The following is a 15493-nucleotide window of genomic DNA, read 5'->3' on the forward strand; positions in this document are numbered from 1 at the left end:
CAGAATGACCAAGGAAAAATCCCTCAAGTGTTTATTTAGTCAAATTCTATTGTGACTAGAAAAGACAGAAATCATTTTAAATTGTGCGTCTGCGTGTGTGCATAGGCAGGCACTCACGGCTGTGAAAGGATTCAGGTGAATAACTTCACCCTTTGGAAAAATCAGATTCCTTTGGCCAGTTTGAGACCAAGTACTTAAGAGGACATTTCAAACTGGGGTGTCTAACCTGATACCAAAATACACTGTGAGTTTTGATTCCAAACATCTTGGGAACTGAGATGATGAAGGAAAGTACCATTCTAACCACAGCTTGTTGATTCAAGATCTGGAGAGTTTAAAATGGGTAGGAGTGGCCTTACCTCCTGCCCAGCCCTATTCTGTCTGCAAACTCTTAACCTTGCATAACGACCTGGCTTAAATGCCATTTCCTCAAGCCTTGCCTCCACTCCCAGAAAAACATTAATTGTTCCCAACTCATCTTCGCTCCCATAGCACTTTGCACTGAATTCTACTATAGCTATTATGCACTTACCACACTAAATTGCTATTTATCTGTTTATGTGTCTGTCTATTTCCACAAGAATATGCACCCTCAAGGGTAAAGATCAGGTCTTATTTATCTTGTATTCCCAGCACTCAGTAGCGTGCTGACACGTCAACCACTTAAAACATGTTTTAGGATTTTTATTATTAAAGAAATGCATGCCCATGTTAAAAATTCAAAATAGCATGGACTAGTATAGAAGAAAAGGTTAGAAGCTGCCTATCATCCAGACCATCAGTCCTATTCCCCAATGGGATCTAAGAGGTTTTTCAAAATACATAAACACTACATGCACCTCTTCCACTGCACACTCCACTCACCAGCGTATTTGGCTCTAAAAGCTATCCAGCACGCAAGACGGGCCGCTGCTAGCAACACGACCCGGCTGGGTGTGAAAACCTCCAGAGCAAAGGCCAGAGGTGTGCTGTTACTATAGTGGGAAATATACAGCCAGACTAGGTAGAAATTAGTTCTACATTATGAATTGATAACAAGTTCTCTCTACTCAGGGCTTCCCCGGTGGCTCAGATGGTAAAGAAACTGCCTGCAATGCAGGAGACCCAGATTTGATCCCTGGGTCAGGAAGATCCCCTGAAGAAGGGCATGGCCACCTACTCCAGTATTCTTGCCTGGAGAATTCCGTGAACAGAGGAGCCTGATGGGCTACCATCCATGGCGTCATAAAGAGTCGGATGCTGCTGAGAAACTTTCAGTTTCACTACTTCTCTCTCCACTCACTGACATTTTCCTCTCTTGTTTTGATCTCTAACTCTCTGATTTACTCTGTCTCTACGCCTTGGTTACAAGCCCATCTTTGTCCCTCTGTTTTCCTTTCTCAATCCACAGTGCCACTGGCTCATCGCACCTCATCTTCTCTTTATAATCCTCTTTCTTAGTCCACTTTTCCTGTCTACATCTTGCTCTCTGTCTCTCTCTGCCTCTATCATAGTCTCGTGCTCTCTCGTCCTCTCCCTTATTCCTTCTCTTTTTCCATCTCACTGTTTCCATTGTCTCTCAATCTCTTCTTCTTGGTTTCTTTGTTCTCTTTCCTCATTCTGGAGATCCCTGTCCATTCATCTCTCACAATCAGCGAACATCCTCACTGTGGCCATACAGCAGCATCTAGTAGTTCACTTTTAAGAGAGGAAACTTAAAGACACCAGTGCTGTGAACACACAGAGATGCCCACAACTCTGATGCATGCACTAATATAAACATATATGATAGAGAGATGGAGCCCAAGATCAAGAAAGAGACTGACATGCAAATAAAAGGCATGCTTCTTTATTGGAGAGAAGAAGTTACTCGAATTTCCCAGAGTATAGTCAGGTAGGTGAAATTATCCAGATCTCTTTGTCTGGAATCTACAAAGAGGACGATATGCAAATGGTCCTGAAGCCCCTGCTGCTGCACAACTAGAAGAGAGGTGTGAGTGATCCTGCAGCTTCGAACAAAACAAAACAAAAACAAAACCCGGGCACCAGCTCCTTTCCAACAACAGTGACTGGCAGCAAATCAGGCAACTTGAACGTGGCCTCTTTGTCTAGTTCAGTTTGCCTGGAATGCAATTCTGATGAGGCCAAGTTCACAAACTTGCTTGTTCTCTCCTGTTTTGTTTCTTTTTCTTTTTTTCATTTCTCAAATAACCTTTAGAAATAACCAAGCGATGCACATTTATGGGAAAACAATAAAACCAAAACTATGGGCAAACAAAATCAGCTTCAATTCTAGCATTCATAATCGTAGGCACGCATTTTGAACCATACCTTCCTTCTATTTCTATACACAAGTGAAATTTTATATAATATTTTGTAAAGTATTGAGCCACTTCTAAGTATATTTCTAGGGTCTTGGGATATATAAGGGAACAACACAGTCATTAAAAAAAAGAAGAAACACTTTGTGGGGCCTGCATCTGTTGTTGTTGTTTAGTCACTAAGTTGTGTCCGACTCTTTTGCAACCCCATAGACTGTAGCCCACCAGTCTCCTCTGCCCATGGGATTTCTCAGGCAAGAATACTGGAGTGAGTTGCCATTTCCTCCTCCAGGGGATCTTCCCGACCCAAGGATTGAACCTGCATTTCCTGCAATGGCAGGAGGATGCTTTACCACTGAGTCACCTGGGACGCACTTACATTTGTACTATTTTTTAAATTTTATTTTTACATATTTGTTTATTTCCCCTTTCTTATATTTTGTGGAAGGTTTATATATACATATATTTACATATATATATTTTGTGGAAGGTTCATATATATATATATATGAGACACATAAGCAATCTTTTAATGGCTGAATATTCTAAAACACTCATATGGAAGGTCATGAGTTGTCTCTTCTAGGTGAAAGCCAGTTTTCCCATGGAAATATCAAACAAAACAGTAAATATTTAGTAAGCTAGTCGTGATGTCGTGATTCATAATAAAACTATATTACTTTGCCTCAGTCCCCATTTCTGACACAGAACTTCTACAACTCCTGGATTTGCCTGTGACGAGATGTCAATGAGGTGACTCTGGACCACAACAAAGGGTATAGGCTGATTGCCAAAATACTAACCATGTGATTAGAGGGTTGAGACTTTCAGTCCAACCCCCATGACCTCTGGGGAGGGGAGGAGGGCAGAAGTTTGAATCAATGCCCAGTGGCCAATGATTTAATTGCTCCTGTGTAATGAAACCTCCATAAAAACTCAAGACAGGGTTCCAAGAGCTTCTGGGTTGGTGAATAGTTGGAGATCAAGGAGGGTGGTGCACTTAGCACAGGAAGGCCCCACACCCTTCCCCCATGCCTTGTCCTGGGCATCTCTTCCATCTACTGTCCCTGAGTTATATTCATTTATGATAAACTGGTGATCTAGTAAGTAAAAAGCGTCTCTGAGTTCTGGGAGCAACTCTAACAAATTAAACAAACACGAAGAGGAAGTTGTTGAAGCCTCCCATCTATAACCTGTCAGCCCGAAGTGCAGGTGGTCACCTGGATTGGGGCTGACCTTGGAAGTGGGAAGTGTGGGGCATGGTCTTGTGGGACTGAGTCCTTAACCTGTGAACTCTGATGTGACCTCTGGGTAGACAGTGTCAGTATTAAAGCATTGGACATGCAACTGGTGTCAGAGAAACGCTTATTGGTGTATAAACTACCAACCTCCCACTCACACACTGGAAACTTGGTCTGGAACCCTACAATGACTAGCATGTGCAAATAGTTAGAGATGATGAAAGGCATGACAAATAGACGAGAGTCCTGGCATCATCATAAGAAAATGGAACAGGAATTAAAAAAAAAAAAACAAAACAAAAACATGAACGGAGAAACAGAAGCAATGAGCAACATATTACAAACATCTCTTAGTAAGTCATACTCAAGCATTGTTAGTAACAGTAATACTAACAAAATAATGATGATAACAACAATAATAATAGGTAACCTTTATTGATTTCTTGCTATATGGCAGATGCCATTTTCAGCATTTTTCTATCTGTTGTCTCTTTTACCCATCAGAATACCATAGAGAAAGGACACACTATTACTCCCATTAAACACATGAGGCAGCTAAGACACAAAGTTACAAAGCTAACCACCAGAGTTCAGGTATCTAGGAACAGGAGCTCAAACCAATCATTAAATCTTATGTCATATTTACAATATACTCTTTTAGCCACTTGTTTTGCCCAAGGACATATGGACATCCAGGAAAGATAACTGCATAGGATAGACTCAGTGACAGAAACATCACCATCTGCATAAAGGCACCATCTTTCTCTGCCTGGGGCACCTGTGCTGTGCCATTTTCTCTCTCTCTTTCTCTTACAGAGCCTTCCACCAGGCTCTCACCACTGGGGACATAATTTTCATTGAGCAGGTGATTAAAGTGTTGGGCTTCAGCTCTCCTTGCAGAAAAGGAAAGCGTACTGACCTAAGATTGTGCAGACAACGGAAGGGGTTCATAGACCCCAAAACTCACACACAAATTTTAGGAAAATTATTTTCAAACTTCAGTGTTCCTAAGGGTGTTGAAAAATCTGTGTTGAAAAACATAGATTCCCAGCCCCCATCAGCAGATTTAAAAGCAGGTCCCAAAAAGATGAATTGAAAAACGCTGCCCTAGGTGCCAAAGGAGGGAGCCCATGGCCACTCAGTTAAGAAATCCTCTGTCAATTCAGCAAAATGCATGGCAGTGTAAACAGGGCTGCAGATAGGTTTCTAAGCAAAGTGATAACCGTGCCTAAAATAGCTTTTTCTCCCCTTTAATGATTTTAATCAAGAGTGTGTTTTGGAATGGGCAGAGATAGGGAAAGACCTTTTGCTTTTCACCTCCCCCTACAGGCTCTGGAGCAGGATCCACGGCCCACAGTTTTGTGCCTCAATAGCCTCTGCAAGTCTGATTAGGGGAAGACCACTGCAGGCATCAATTCACTGGCTTCAGGGCACAACATGATTAGTTGGTTGTCTGAAAACCTGATTCTTATTAGCACCTCCCTTAAAGACTGTTCACGTTGTCCACACTGTCACTCATGGGTCATCAGCCAGCAGGGAGAAACCAATCAGCACATCCACACATCCTCCCAGATAACAAGGTAACACATATTAATAACCCCAGACAAGCCACTCCTGGGGACAGGATAAGTGGAGAGGAGGGCTTTGATCAAGCTCCATCATGGAGCAGGTTATTTCCAAGTAAAGTATATCAGGTCACAGACCTCAGATCGGGGTGACATGAAAGGAAGCACCCCAAAGTGGGGCACTCTTGCCAAGAGTTCTCCCACAGTTCTCCGCACTGACTTATGGAATTATCTCTAAAAGAAACTCAGAGGTAAACCCTGATGAAGAGACAGCATGATCAAACAGAAAAGGTTCTGGAGCCAGAAAGGGCAAAAATCAAATTCTATCACTGCCACCAACTTCGAGCTGGGTGAACTCGGACCAAATCGTTAAGCCTTGACTTCCTCAGCTTTAGAACAAGGATAATGATATCTAGTGTGTAAGACTGGTGTGAGGATGAAGTGAAATAACATGGCGATGCTCCAGAATGTACTTCCAGGGAATCTGGTCACTAAACTGGTGGTTATTTATGCTATTATTGTTAACAGCGATTTCTGTTATAATCAATATAGCTTATCTGGCTGCAGAGAGTCTCCCTCAGATCAGATCAGATCAGATCAGTCGCTCAGTCGTGTCCGACTCTTTGCGACCCCATGAATTGCAGCACGCCAGGCCTCCCTGTCCATCACCAACTCCCGGAGTTCACCAAGACTCACGTCCATTGAGTCAGTGATGCCATCCAGCCATCTCATCCTCTGTCATCCCCTTCTCCTCTTGCCCCCAATCCCTCCCAGCATCAGAGTCTTTTCCAATGAGTCAACTCTTCACATGAGGTGGCCAAAGTACTGGAGTTTCAGCTTTAGCATCATTCCTTCCAAAGAAATCCCAGGGCTGATCTTCAGAATGGACTGGTTGGATCTCCTTGCAGTCCAAGGGACTCTCAAGAGTCTTCTCCAACACCACAGTTCAAAAGCATCAATTCTTCGGTGCTCAGCCTTCTTCACAGTCCAACTCTCACATCCATACATGACCACAGGAAAAACCATAGCCTTGACTAGACGAACCTTTGTTGGCAAAGTAATGTCTCTGCTTTTGAATATGCTGTCTAGGTTGGTCATAACTTTCCTTTCAAGGAGTAAGCATCTTTTAATTTCATGGCTGCAGTCACCATCTGTAGTGATTTTGGAGCCCAGAAAAATAAAGTCTGACACTGTTTCCACTGTTTCCCCATCTATTTCCCATGAAGTAATGGGACCGGATGCCATGATCTTCATTTTCTGAATGTTGAGCTTTAAGCCAACTTTTTCACTCTCCACTTTCACTTTCATCAAGAGGCTTTTTAGTTCCTCTTCAGTTTCTGCCATAAGGGTGGTGTCATCTGCATATCTGAGGTTATTGATATTTCTCCCAGCAATCTCCCTAGTATGTGGCAAACTCTCCTCTGCTCCCTTCTCCCATCTCAACCTCATCCCCACACCCAAAAGTTAGAAGAAGTAGAAAAGGCAGTAATAGCTGGTAACTCTATTATAATCCTTGAGCAAATAAAATCCATTGGAGTCAACAAGGCATCCCTTCAGTTTGACTACCGCTGCTCCCCAAAGTTGAAGCTCTAGATTCCTTTGAGTGAGACCATACTTAGTATTATTTTCAACTAGTTTCATAGGCATAAGGCAATTAAAGAGGTGGAAGAGATGGCTCTCCCCCTTTTCTCTGCAAGTGCCTGCTGCAATAAGCCCAGCAATAAGTAATCTCACCTCTGAAGATCATTAGCACTGGAACATGCATGGTAGACCATTATTGCTGAAGGTTATTGCTGGAGACCTTACTTGCAGAAAAGTCCCATCATCTTCCTCTAGGGTCCCTTTTAAAAGATTTAAACAATGCCAAGAGCATGACTTTTGACCAGGCCACTTGCTCTGAAGCTCAGGCCAAATAACTCAAATAGCTGAGCCTAGAACTCAGGAGCTCCATGGTCAATTCATATTTCACCCCAGGATGGCAACCACTGCAGACACAGGTGCATGGGCTTGAGGCAAGCTGGGAAGCTTGGATGCAGCTGTGTCCTAACTCCTGGCTGTGGAAAGCCAGTGGCGTTCCAAGCCGAGAATCAGTCGTGCTATGTGACAAAACATTTTTGACCCTCCCTTTCCACTAACAGACCCGCTTAATACCAACTTTCCCTCTTTGAGAAATGAGGATGATATTTGTCTTTTCTATCTCCTAGGACTGTTGTAAGAATGAAAACTGAAGTCATTGAAGTAATGTTCCCATCTTTGAAAACTGAGGCATTTTGCAAAGGAAAAGGGCTATCACCAGTCTAAAGTGGTATAACAACATTCAGGAGTGCTATAGAAATAGGCACAATATCTTTCATATACATGCAAAATTTCATGTAGGAGTTCCTGCAGAGCATTGACGTCTTTTTTTCCCCCTACCTACATTTTAGAATAGGCTCTCTTTTTCCTTGTAAACCGTGCACGGTAAGAGTCCAGCTTTGTTTCTCACCAACCATGTGACTGTTGCATCCATCCCGTAGGAGCGGACTGCGCACTCCTCCTCGGGAGTAACCACTGTCCTTTCATGGAGCCTGGTTCCATCTCACACTGACCACACCTATTCTCTGCCATCCCTTTGGCCACTCCAGGGATACCGTTTGGCTAGTTTCCCCTCTAGGACACACAGGTGCATTCACCAACCTTTCCAGCCAGAGATATATGACAGTAATTGAGACATACACAAAGACAGGACAAATATTTTACATACATTTAGTTAATAGAAGCTGTCAGGAAGCCCAATTAATTTATCTTCCAGGCAGCCCAGCCAGTGATATTTCTAATCAAGAACTTAAAAGAAACAAACAAAAGTCTATTGGTGAAAACTACATGTGAAAAATGTCAGGGTAAAAATGAAACAATGATGAATCCAGCTGATATTTAATGTGCAAATAAGGGCAGTTATGCCCTCAAGTGACCATACAGGTTTTTATTAATATTTTCTATTTGGGCTTGGAATACAGCCAAACTCACTAGGAGATGAGTGTGTATATGCTTAAATCATATTTTTGAAACTATTTCTAAGATTAAAATCGTAAACATAGTTTACATTTAACGTAGGTTAATTTCCTTGATATAAATAGGAATTTTTACATCTCCACTCTCAAATGTACTCATGCCATCCGTTCAGCTCAAAATATCCTTGTAATAATATCTGTCTTTTAATTAAAAATTTCTCTGCATTTTAAGATTCGGCTGAAGCACCTACTTTGCAATAAAGTTTGGAGATCACCCAAGACAAAAGATGCCTGTCTAACCTGTCTATGAACTCCTACAGCATCTGATACCCCAGAGGACACTTACCTTCTGCTGCTTCTTCAGGGCATTCTTTAGGTAGTAGACTGAAAGCTCTTTGAGGGCAGGTATCATTTTTTCTCATCCTTATGCATCAATCCACATATGTTCCTACTATCAGTGCCTGACAAATATTAGGATTCAATGTACATTCATAGAATTAAAAGTAAATATGATACTTTGTATAATTTGTGTAAGCTTCTTACCTTAATGCTGCCATATGACAAGCCCACCTTAAATATGAGCAACTACTATTCTCTGAAATAAATAAGAAAGTTGCATCAACTTCTCTGCCCTAGCTTATGAGTTTCTGGGATCCTTCTTTAAAAGGATGTGGACATAATTTTCAAAGTCAACACTGATGTCCATTTACTCTTAAAAAAATCCCATTAAAACATCTTAAGGGATCTTTACTTTCCAATTTCACAATAGGTTGCAATTTTTTTTGTTCAAAGATACTGGTGGCTCAGATGGTAAAGAATCCACCTGCAGTGCAGGAGACCCAGATTTGATCCCTGGGTTGGAAAGAGAAGGGAATGGCTACCCACCCCAGTATTCTTCCTGGAGGATTCCATGGACAGAGGAGCCTGGCTTGCTACAGTCCATGGATCGCAAAGAGTCGGACACAGCTGCGTGACTAACACTTTTACTTTCACCAAGGGTCTTAACCTGAAGACATGATTTAACAAACCTAATAAACTATATTTTGCTGCAAATCTACATTGAAATGAATGCCTGCTTGGGTCTCAAATGCCTTAATTTCCTATTAAAGATATGCATATAAACCACAGAAAGGAAGAATCTTGTGAAATGAAAGGCTTGCTCATTCATAGGTCAAGAGTATAGGTCAGTGAGTCATTTCTGAATCTTGAATACTCCCAGTGCACTTTATTTAGATGTAGAAGGTGCAAAATACCTATAGGTTGACAAATTTTTTAAATTGGATTACAGTCTGTAAGGGATTTCAGTGATGTTATGGTATATTCATGTCATTTTACAGAGGATAAAATTGAGGCTACAAAAGTTTGATAGACTATCAGGACCATATCTAACTTTTGTGTATAGCCAAGACTATAACCCAGGGGTCTTAATTACCAGGAGAGATGTATTTCTGCTACACAAAATAAGAAGTACCATTTATTGAGCACTTGCTATGTACCACCTCTTTGTATAAGTGATATCAAATCTTCAGGGAAAAAAAAAAAAAGATGTGCCCTCCCCATATTATAGTTGAGAAAACAGAAGCTCAAAGAATTGAAGGGTCTTGCTCAAAGCAGCGTGCTGGGTAACTGGACAGCTAACATTCAAAGTCCACTGTGCTTCCAAACCCATTGCCTTCCATGTCACACTACATTAACACCCATTAACAGAATAAAGCACTGATGAGAGAAGAAGGTATTATGTGGCTTGCTAGAGAAATCTAAAATCCTTTATCATTTCACTCTAGAAAAAGTTTAAAAAATTACATCAAAGTATATAGTTAAATGAAGTATTCATAGGCAACCTCTCTATAAAATCAGATTTGTAATTAACTTAGAAAAGGAATCTATTCCTGAAGAACACCAGATCTGAAAGCTGAATGATGGCACATTACCTCGTGCTCAGTGAATCACCAGGTGCGGATCCCATGTCTCAGTAAAGATGAAGATGTGGGTGGATAAGAGAACAGCCAAATCACTACTTTAAGGTAAAGAATGCAATGTGATAGGCACATGTTATACAGTCCCTGCTTTCCTACAAAGAGATGGAGTTTCCAGCTAAGACTATGCTTTCCTCCACCATCATATGAAATCTGTCCCAGACAGGAGTCTTTAAAATACAGATCTCCAAGGGTCTGGGTTTTTCTAGCCCACCTTAACGTCTCTAAGACAAATCATTCTGTGGGGTTTTGAAGTCAGATCACCTTGGGGGTCAGTGTCTGTTTTGCCCCTGAACTGTTATATCTTCTTGGCAAATCATTTAACTTTCTGAAGCCTCAGTTTCCTCATTAATGCAATGGAGATAATAACACCTACTCATAAAATCTTGTGAAAATTAAATGAAATGATGAATGTCAGGCATCTACCCCAAAACCTGACTCAAGCTGGGACTCAGTTTATTCACTAGGGATGGATAGTAAATGTCAAGTCTCAGAACAACAAAAGGCAAAAAAAGTACATAAAAACCAATCAGATCATCATTCACTATGATAAATGCAGTATTAAAAATATCATAATAGCAAAATATGTCAAGTAAAAGCCTCTATTAACAAATCTTATAACACTATTTTTAGCGAGAAAGGGACAAGAGAGTGAACTAAAATATTCAAATTGACTCCAGCATAAAAATATGAAAAAGAGATATTAACACTTGACACCTGCTTCAGGGATATTGTAAGGATTAATGAGTATAGAACTTTAAAATTCCTTGGACATAAAGAATAAACACATCCCCACCATACATATGTAAAGATAAATATATATTTTAACAAACTAAGAACTACTCTGTAAATTTAGATCAGGGCACAGCATGCCTTGGATGAGTAGGGTAGGAACAATATGTTCTTGCTTACGACACCAAGCTCATGACAAATGATTCATACCCAGCACCTTTCATGCCAAAAGATCCCCCCAGGTGTTCTACCAACTTCATCAACACTTTTCATCAAGCTAGACTGCAGCTCAGAGGAATCACATCACACCCACAGACGAGGCAAAACAGTCATATCTTTACCCAACTGCACAAGTCCAACAGAGGAGGGGGCAGGAAGGAGAAGGGAAAGAGTTGCGAGAAGGATCCAGAATTCTTCACAAGTTTGACAGGCAGCCTATAATTACCATACATTTACACCTTTAATGCAGGTGTTATTGTCATCAGAAGCCCTACTTAGCAAAGACTTTTAGCTAAAGGTGAGACAGGTTCAGAGGATGTGTATTGCCTCTGGCCCTGAATGGGTTGCAGGTGGATCTATAAGGGATGGCAGTTAAAAGAGAAGAAAATGAGAGCCCCCCTCCCCCACTCACTGCTGTCCTTAGAGTTAGGTTAGTGGGTTTCTTGCTCTGGGGGAACGTGCAGAGCCATGAGATGAGAATTACAAAGATGTATACACTACAGTCACGACGCCCTCTTAAGTATATCCTGGCACATAATTCTCAGTAATGAATCTGACAGGTATCCTCCCCTCCTGTTTTAGACATGAGTGAATCCACGCTCAGGCAATCAGCTTGTCAGGATCAAACCACAAAAAGGTTGAACTAGAACTCGGGTCTCCACTCTGCTTTTCACATCACAAAGTTGACCAGAAAAGTTTCTTTCCACCTTCCTTACTTTCAAAAATATTTTAAACTTTCTCTCTCCTAGGAATCTGGGATGGCTTTGTGGCAGATCCTGATCAAACACTGTTTCTCTTCCTCTACTACCTATATGCATACACTGAAAAAAAAAACTGCAACAATTTGCATGTAAGTGGGCAGGGATGGAAGGTGTGACCTTGTAGAATGAAGACTTAGGATAGAGATCTCATTAGTGTACATGATTTCAATGCTCCAACTTTTAGCACTTTGATTATTTCCTACATCATCTCCAACTTCTTTACATGTCACCCATCCAAGCCCTAACCCATAAGCCTGGCTGGGTTTATAAGAACCATTTAAAAAGGGCCAGCAGGGCTTGGCAGCATTTCTTAAATGGAGTCTAAAATTTGCCAAAGATGTACTCTCCTTTTCTTGCTCTTTCCAAGATCTTTCAAGAGGTGAACTAAAGTAGAGGTCTAATGAGTGAGTGATATTTTACGGCTTGAATTACATTAAAAGCCAGAAATATTTTGAGTCCAAGGTCCTTTACTTCTTGATACAAGATCTAATATGTCTGATGTGTTTAAAATCTCGTCTTAAAGCTGAGGGCTTTGAGTTAATCACTTAAAACAGAGCAAAAGTTATTTAATCAGTTTAAGAAGATTCAAGTTCAAATTGGGGGATTAATTTTAGTGATTATGATATAAAAGATATGACAGTTAAGGTAAGGAATGAGGGCAAGGGTCTCCAGAACTTGAATGAAAAGAATTTCAGTTTCAATTATTTGATTAAACCAGTCCTGGGCACCATAGCTTTGGTCATAAAGGCTAAACTGTAGGGAAAGCCATGCTGATATTCTCAGAGATATGATACAAAATATTATTTATCACAATTTGGTTTAATACAGTTTATGTCTATGTACCCAAGGAATCCATAATGATAGGCTCTTATTTTAAAATGTTCACAACTCTCATTAAAAAAGCTGACAATGAACACAATTTACTAAAGTGGCACTTCCCTGGGAAGGTTTCTGGCAATTACATCACAACTGAAAACATTTTGAAATGTACCAGGGTGCACAGCTTGTGCATAGTACAAATACAACAATCTCTGTAATCCAATAGAAGCTGAGACTTTGATTTTCCTTTTTCATTTTACCGTCCTTGGTTTCTATGTTCTTGTCTGCTTAACAGCAACATGGAGAAGTTTCCATACTTTTAAATCACCTACAGTTATTACCCCCAAAGCTCTTTCTTAACTATTTCAGCTCCTTGAAGTTTCTAGGTGCAGTTTAAGTTGGAATAGCTCCCTCAGATCCCAGACATTCAGGTTTTTCAAAAAATCTAAGACCTTCCCAGATTTGGCCGCAGCTCATGGACTTGCAACCATGCTCCCCTCCCAAGTATCAGCCTCCTGGAAATCCAGCAATCCCTCTCCGTCTTTAATAAAGCAAGAGTGAAGTCTTCATTTGAGCTCTTCACTACAGGAGGTCAGGCAATGGAGGAGAACAGGGAGTTGTTGTCACAGAGATATATCTGATCTTCCTGGGACCGATCAAGTCAGAGAACAACCACTCATTCACAGGCTGGAAAGCCCCAGCTCTCCAAACACACTGGCTGATGCTGTTAGAAGATGCTGGAGAGTTCCCGTCCTGAAACTTGCATCCACTTGGTCCCCAGAAACAGAATGCATTAAGGGCAGCTCATTATCCACTGAATTTCTCCTCTGTGCTAGCAACAAGGGGTTAGGAGCTCTACACAAAAATAAAATTAAAAGGCTACAAATTAAGACTTAAAAAAAAAAATCTTACTTGCTCTCAACCTTAAGTCTATCAAGTAAAAGGAAAGTCACTTGAGGGAACAGGAGGCTTCCTGAAATTTAACCCTTTCATTTCTGCATTCAGAATACTTTAAGCCCCTCTTGTTTGCCTGGTCTTGGCTCCATCCTACACCAATGAGACCAAAGAAGCAGGAAACAGGGATCTGCCTGCCCTGTAAGAAGCTTTGTTAGAGGTTTGGAGAGGGCTCCGGTGTTGCTGGGAAAGGGGTGGGGGTAATCACCTAGTCGGTGGCATTTAACTCCTTGGGGATAAGGGCAGGGAAGACTAATTTGCAGCATCTTTCAAGTCCCCAAACCTCATTTCCCCAAATTTTCCATCTGATCACACAGTTGACTTTAACCCTTTCCATCTTTCACCCCTTCGCCCTCAGTCCCATTTTACTCACGCTGCTGTTGTGGCCAGACCAGTGGACCATGGCTTGGTTGTGTGCTGAGTCGCCCGTCAGCGCGAACGTGGTGCTGGTCAGTTTCAGCTCCTCCAGCCGGAAGCGAGTGGCTTTGTCCGGGTCCCGCTCCAAAGTCCCAGGCTCGAGCTGCCCTCTGTCCCTTAGCACTCCCCGAGGGCTTCTACTCGTCCCCTCTCCTCGCTCAGCCTTCTCTTGATCCTCTCCACTCCGTCTTTTCCGGCCAGAGCGTGGAGCAACCGCCACCGACGCCCCAGTGCCCGGGGCCCGCTCCAGGGACAGCGCTCGGTCTCCGGGGGCCACTGCGAACAGGGGGCGTCCGAGTTGGGGCAGGGGCGTAGCAGGAGCTCTGCCTCGCGGTCCCTGGTGAGGAAGCCCCCCTGGGGTCGGAGCCCAGCGTGGAGCCGCGCTGGGATGCCGCGGGGGACAACAGGAGCCGCCGCCGCAGGAGCCCGGAGCGCAGAGGACCAAGAGCCCCGCGCCCGCGAGGAGCGCGCTCAGCCCGGCTGGGGAGACGCCGCCGGCGCCAACTTTTCCCATCGCGGGAGCGGAGAGGAGCGGAGAAGGGGTCCCGGACCAGAGGCGGCGGTGCAGGGCTCTCAGCTGGCCGGCTGCGAGGGGCAGGCGCTCAGGACCCCAACTCCATCCAAGTTGGGCCGCGGTGGGGGCGGGCCGTGGCGGCGCGAGGCAGGTGGCGGCCGCTTGCCCGGGCTGGGTTGGTGCCGAGCACGGGTTCGGACAGAGCGAGCCGCCGCCACGCGGGGGTGGAGCCGAACTGAAGTCGCGGGCGGAGCGGGCGCTGGCGCGCGACGCGGGAGCAAGGGTGGGCGCTGCCGGGGCTCTGAGCGCCGCGTCCCGCTCCCGAGCTGCGCTGCGCGCGGGTGGCTGCGGGGACTGGATGAGCCACCGACCCTCCCCTTGGGCTCGCCCGCGCCGCCGCCGCCCGCTCCTCGCCTCCGCGCGCTCTGCGCGCCGGCAGCCGCCTAGCTCTGCGCTGAGCCAGAGTGCCCCTCCCGTGGGGGTGGCCAGCGGAGTGGTCACTGTGTTGGGGATTTCCTATTCCTGTTTTATTGTTTCTATCAGTCTCTGTGGCTGTTTCTTTCTTTTTGAAATCCCCCCCTCTGGTCATTTTCAGTTTGGAGAATAGGGATGAGTTGGCTTCTCCTCTTCTTAGTCTCAGCGAGTTGGCATCTTGACCTTACCTTGGGAACTGTGTGTGTCCCAGCATCAGCAGAGAATGATGTAATTAAAATATCGCGGGTGTGTGATGTGTGTGTGTGTGTGTGTGTGCGTGTAGCCTGAGGGATTTTTTCATCGTTTATCACTCTTAGATTCCTTCCTTGACCTCCTAAAGCACTCACTGTATTTGAACCCAATCTTACTGTATTTTGTGGACTATACCTTGGTTTCTTTAAGACTGCACACTCATTGAGGACAAAAAGACTATGTTGTGAGCAACTTGGAAGAAGTATCCCATTCGTTGTTGCCCTTTATCCTTAGTACTTGACACTGTCCTGTATGGTAGGAAATCTGTCAGTCATTAAT

General features: G+C 43.3%; 1 protein-coding gene across 5 annotated transcripts in view; it reads right to left on the bottom strand.

Annotated features, from left to right (window-relative positions):
- Positions 1-14973, bottom strand: part of SORCS1 (sortilin related VPS10 domain containing receptor 1) — a 576630-nt gene extending 561657 nt beyond the window's left edge. For 2 of the 5 annotated variants that reach the window (XM_059881921.1, XM_024985733.2), the window contains exon 1: positions 13931-14577. In XM_059881921.1, the coding sequence (XP_059737904.1) occupies positions 13931-14488 (558 nt within the window). In that variant the 5' untranslated portion in view covers positions 14489-14577. 5 annotated transcript variants of the gene reach the window in all.
- Between the last annotated feature and the right edge of the window lie 520 nt (positions 14974-15493).

The sequence above is a fragment of the Bos taurus genome, chromosome 26 (genome assembly GCF_002263795.3).
Source record: "Bos taurus isolate L1 Dominette 01449 registration number 42190680 breed Hereford chromosome 26, ARS-UCD2.0, whole genome shotgun sequence".
NCBI lineage: Eukaryota > Metazoa > Chordata > Mammalia > Artiodactyla > Bovidae > Bos > Bos taurus.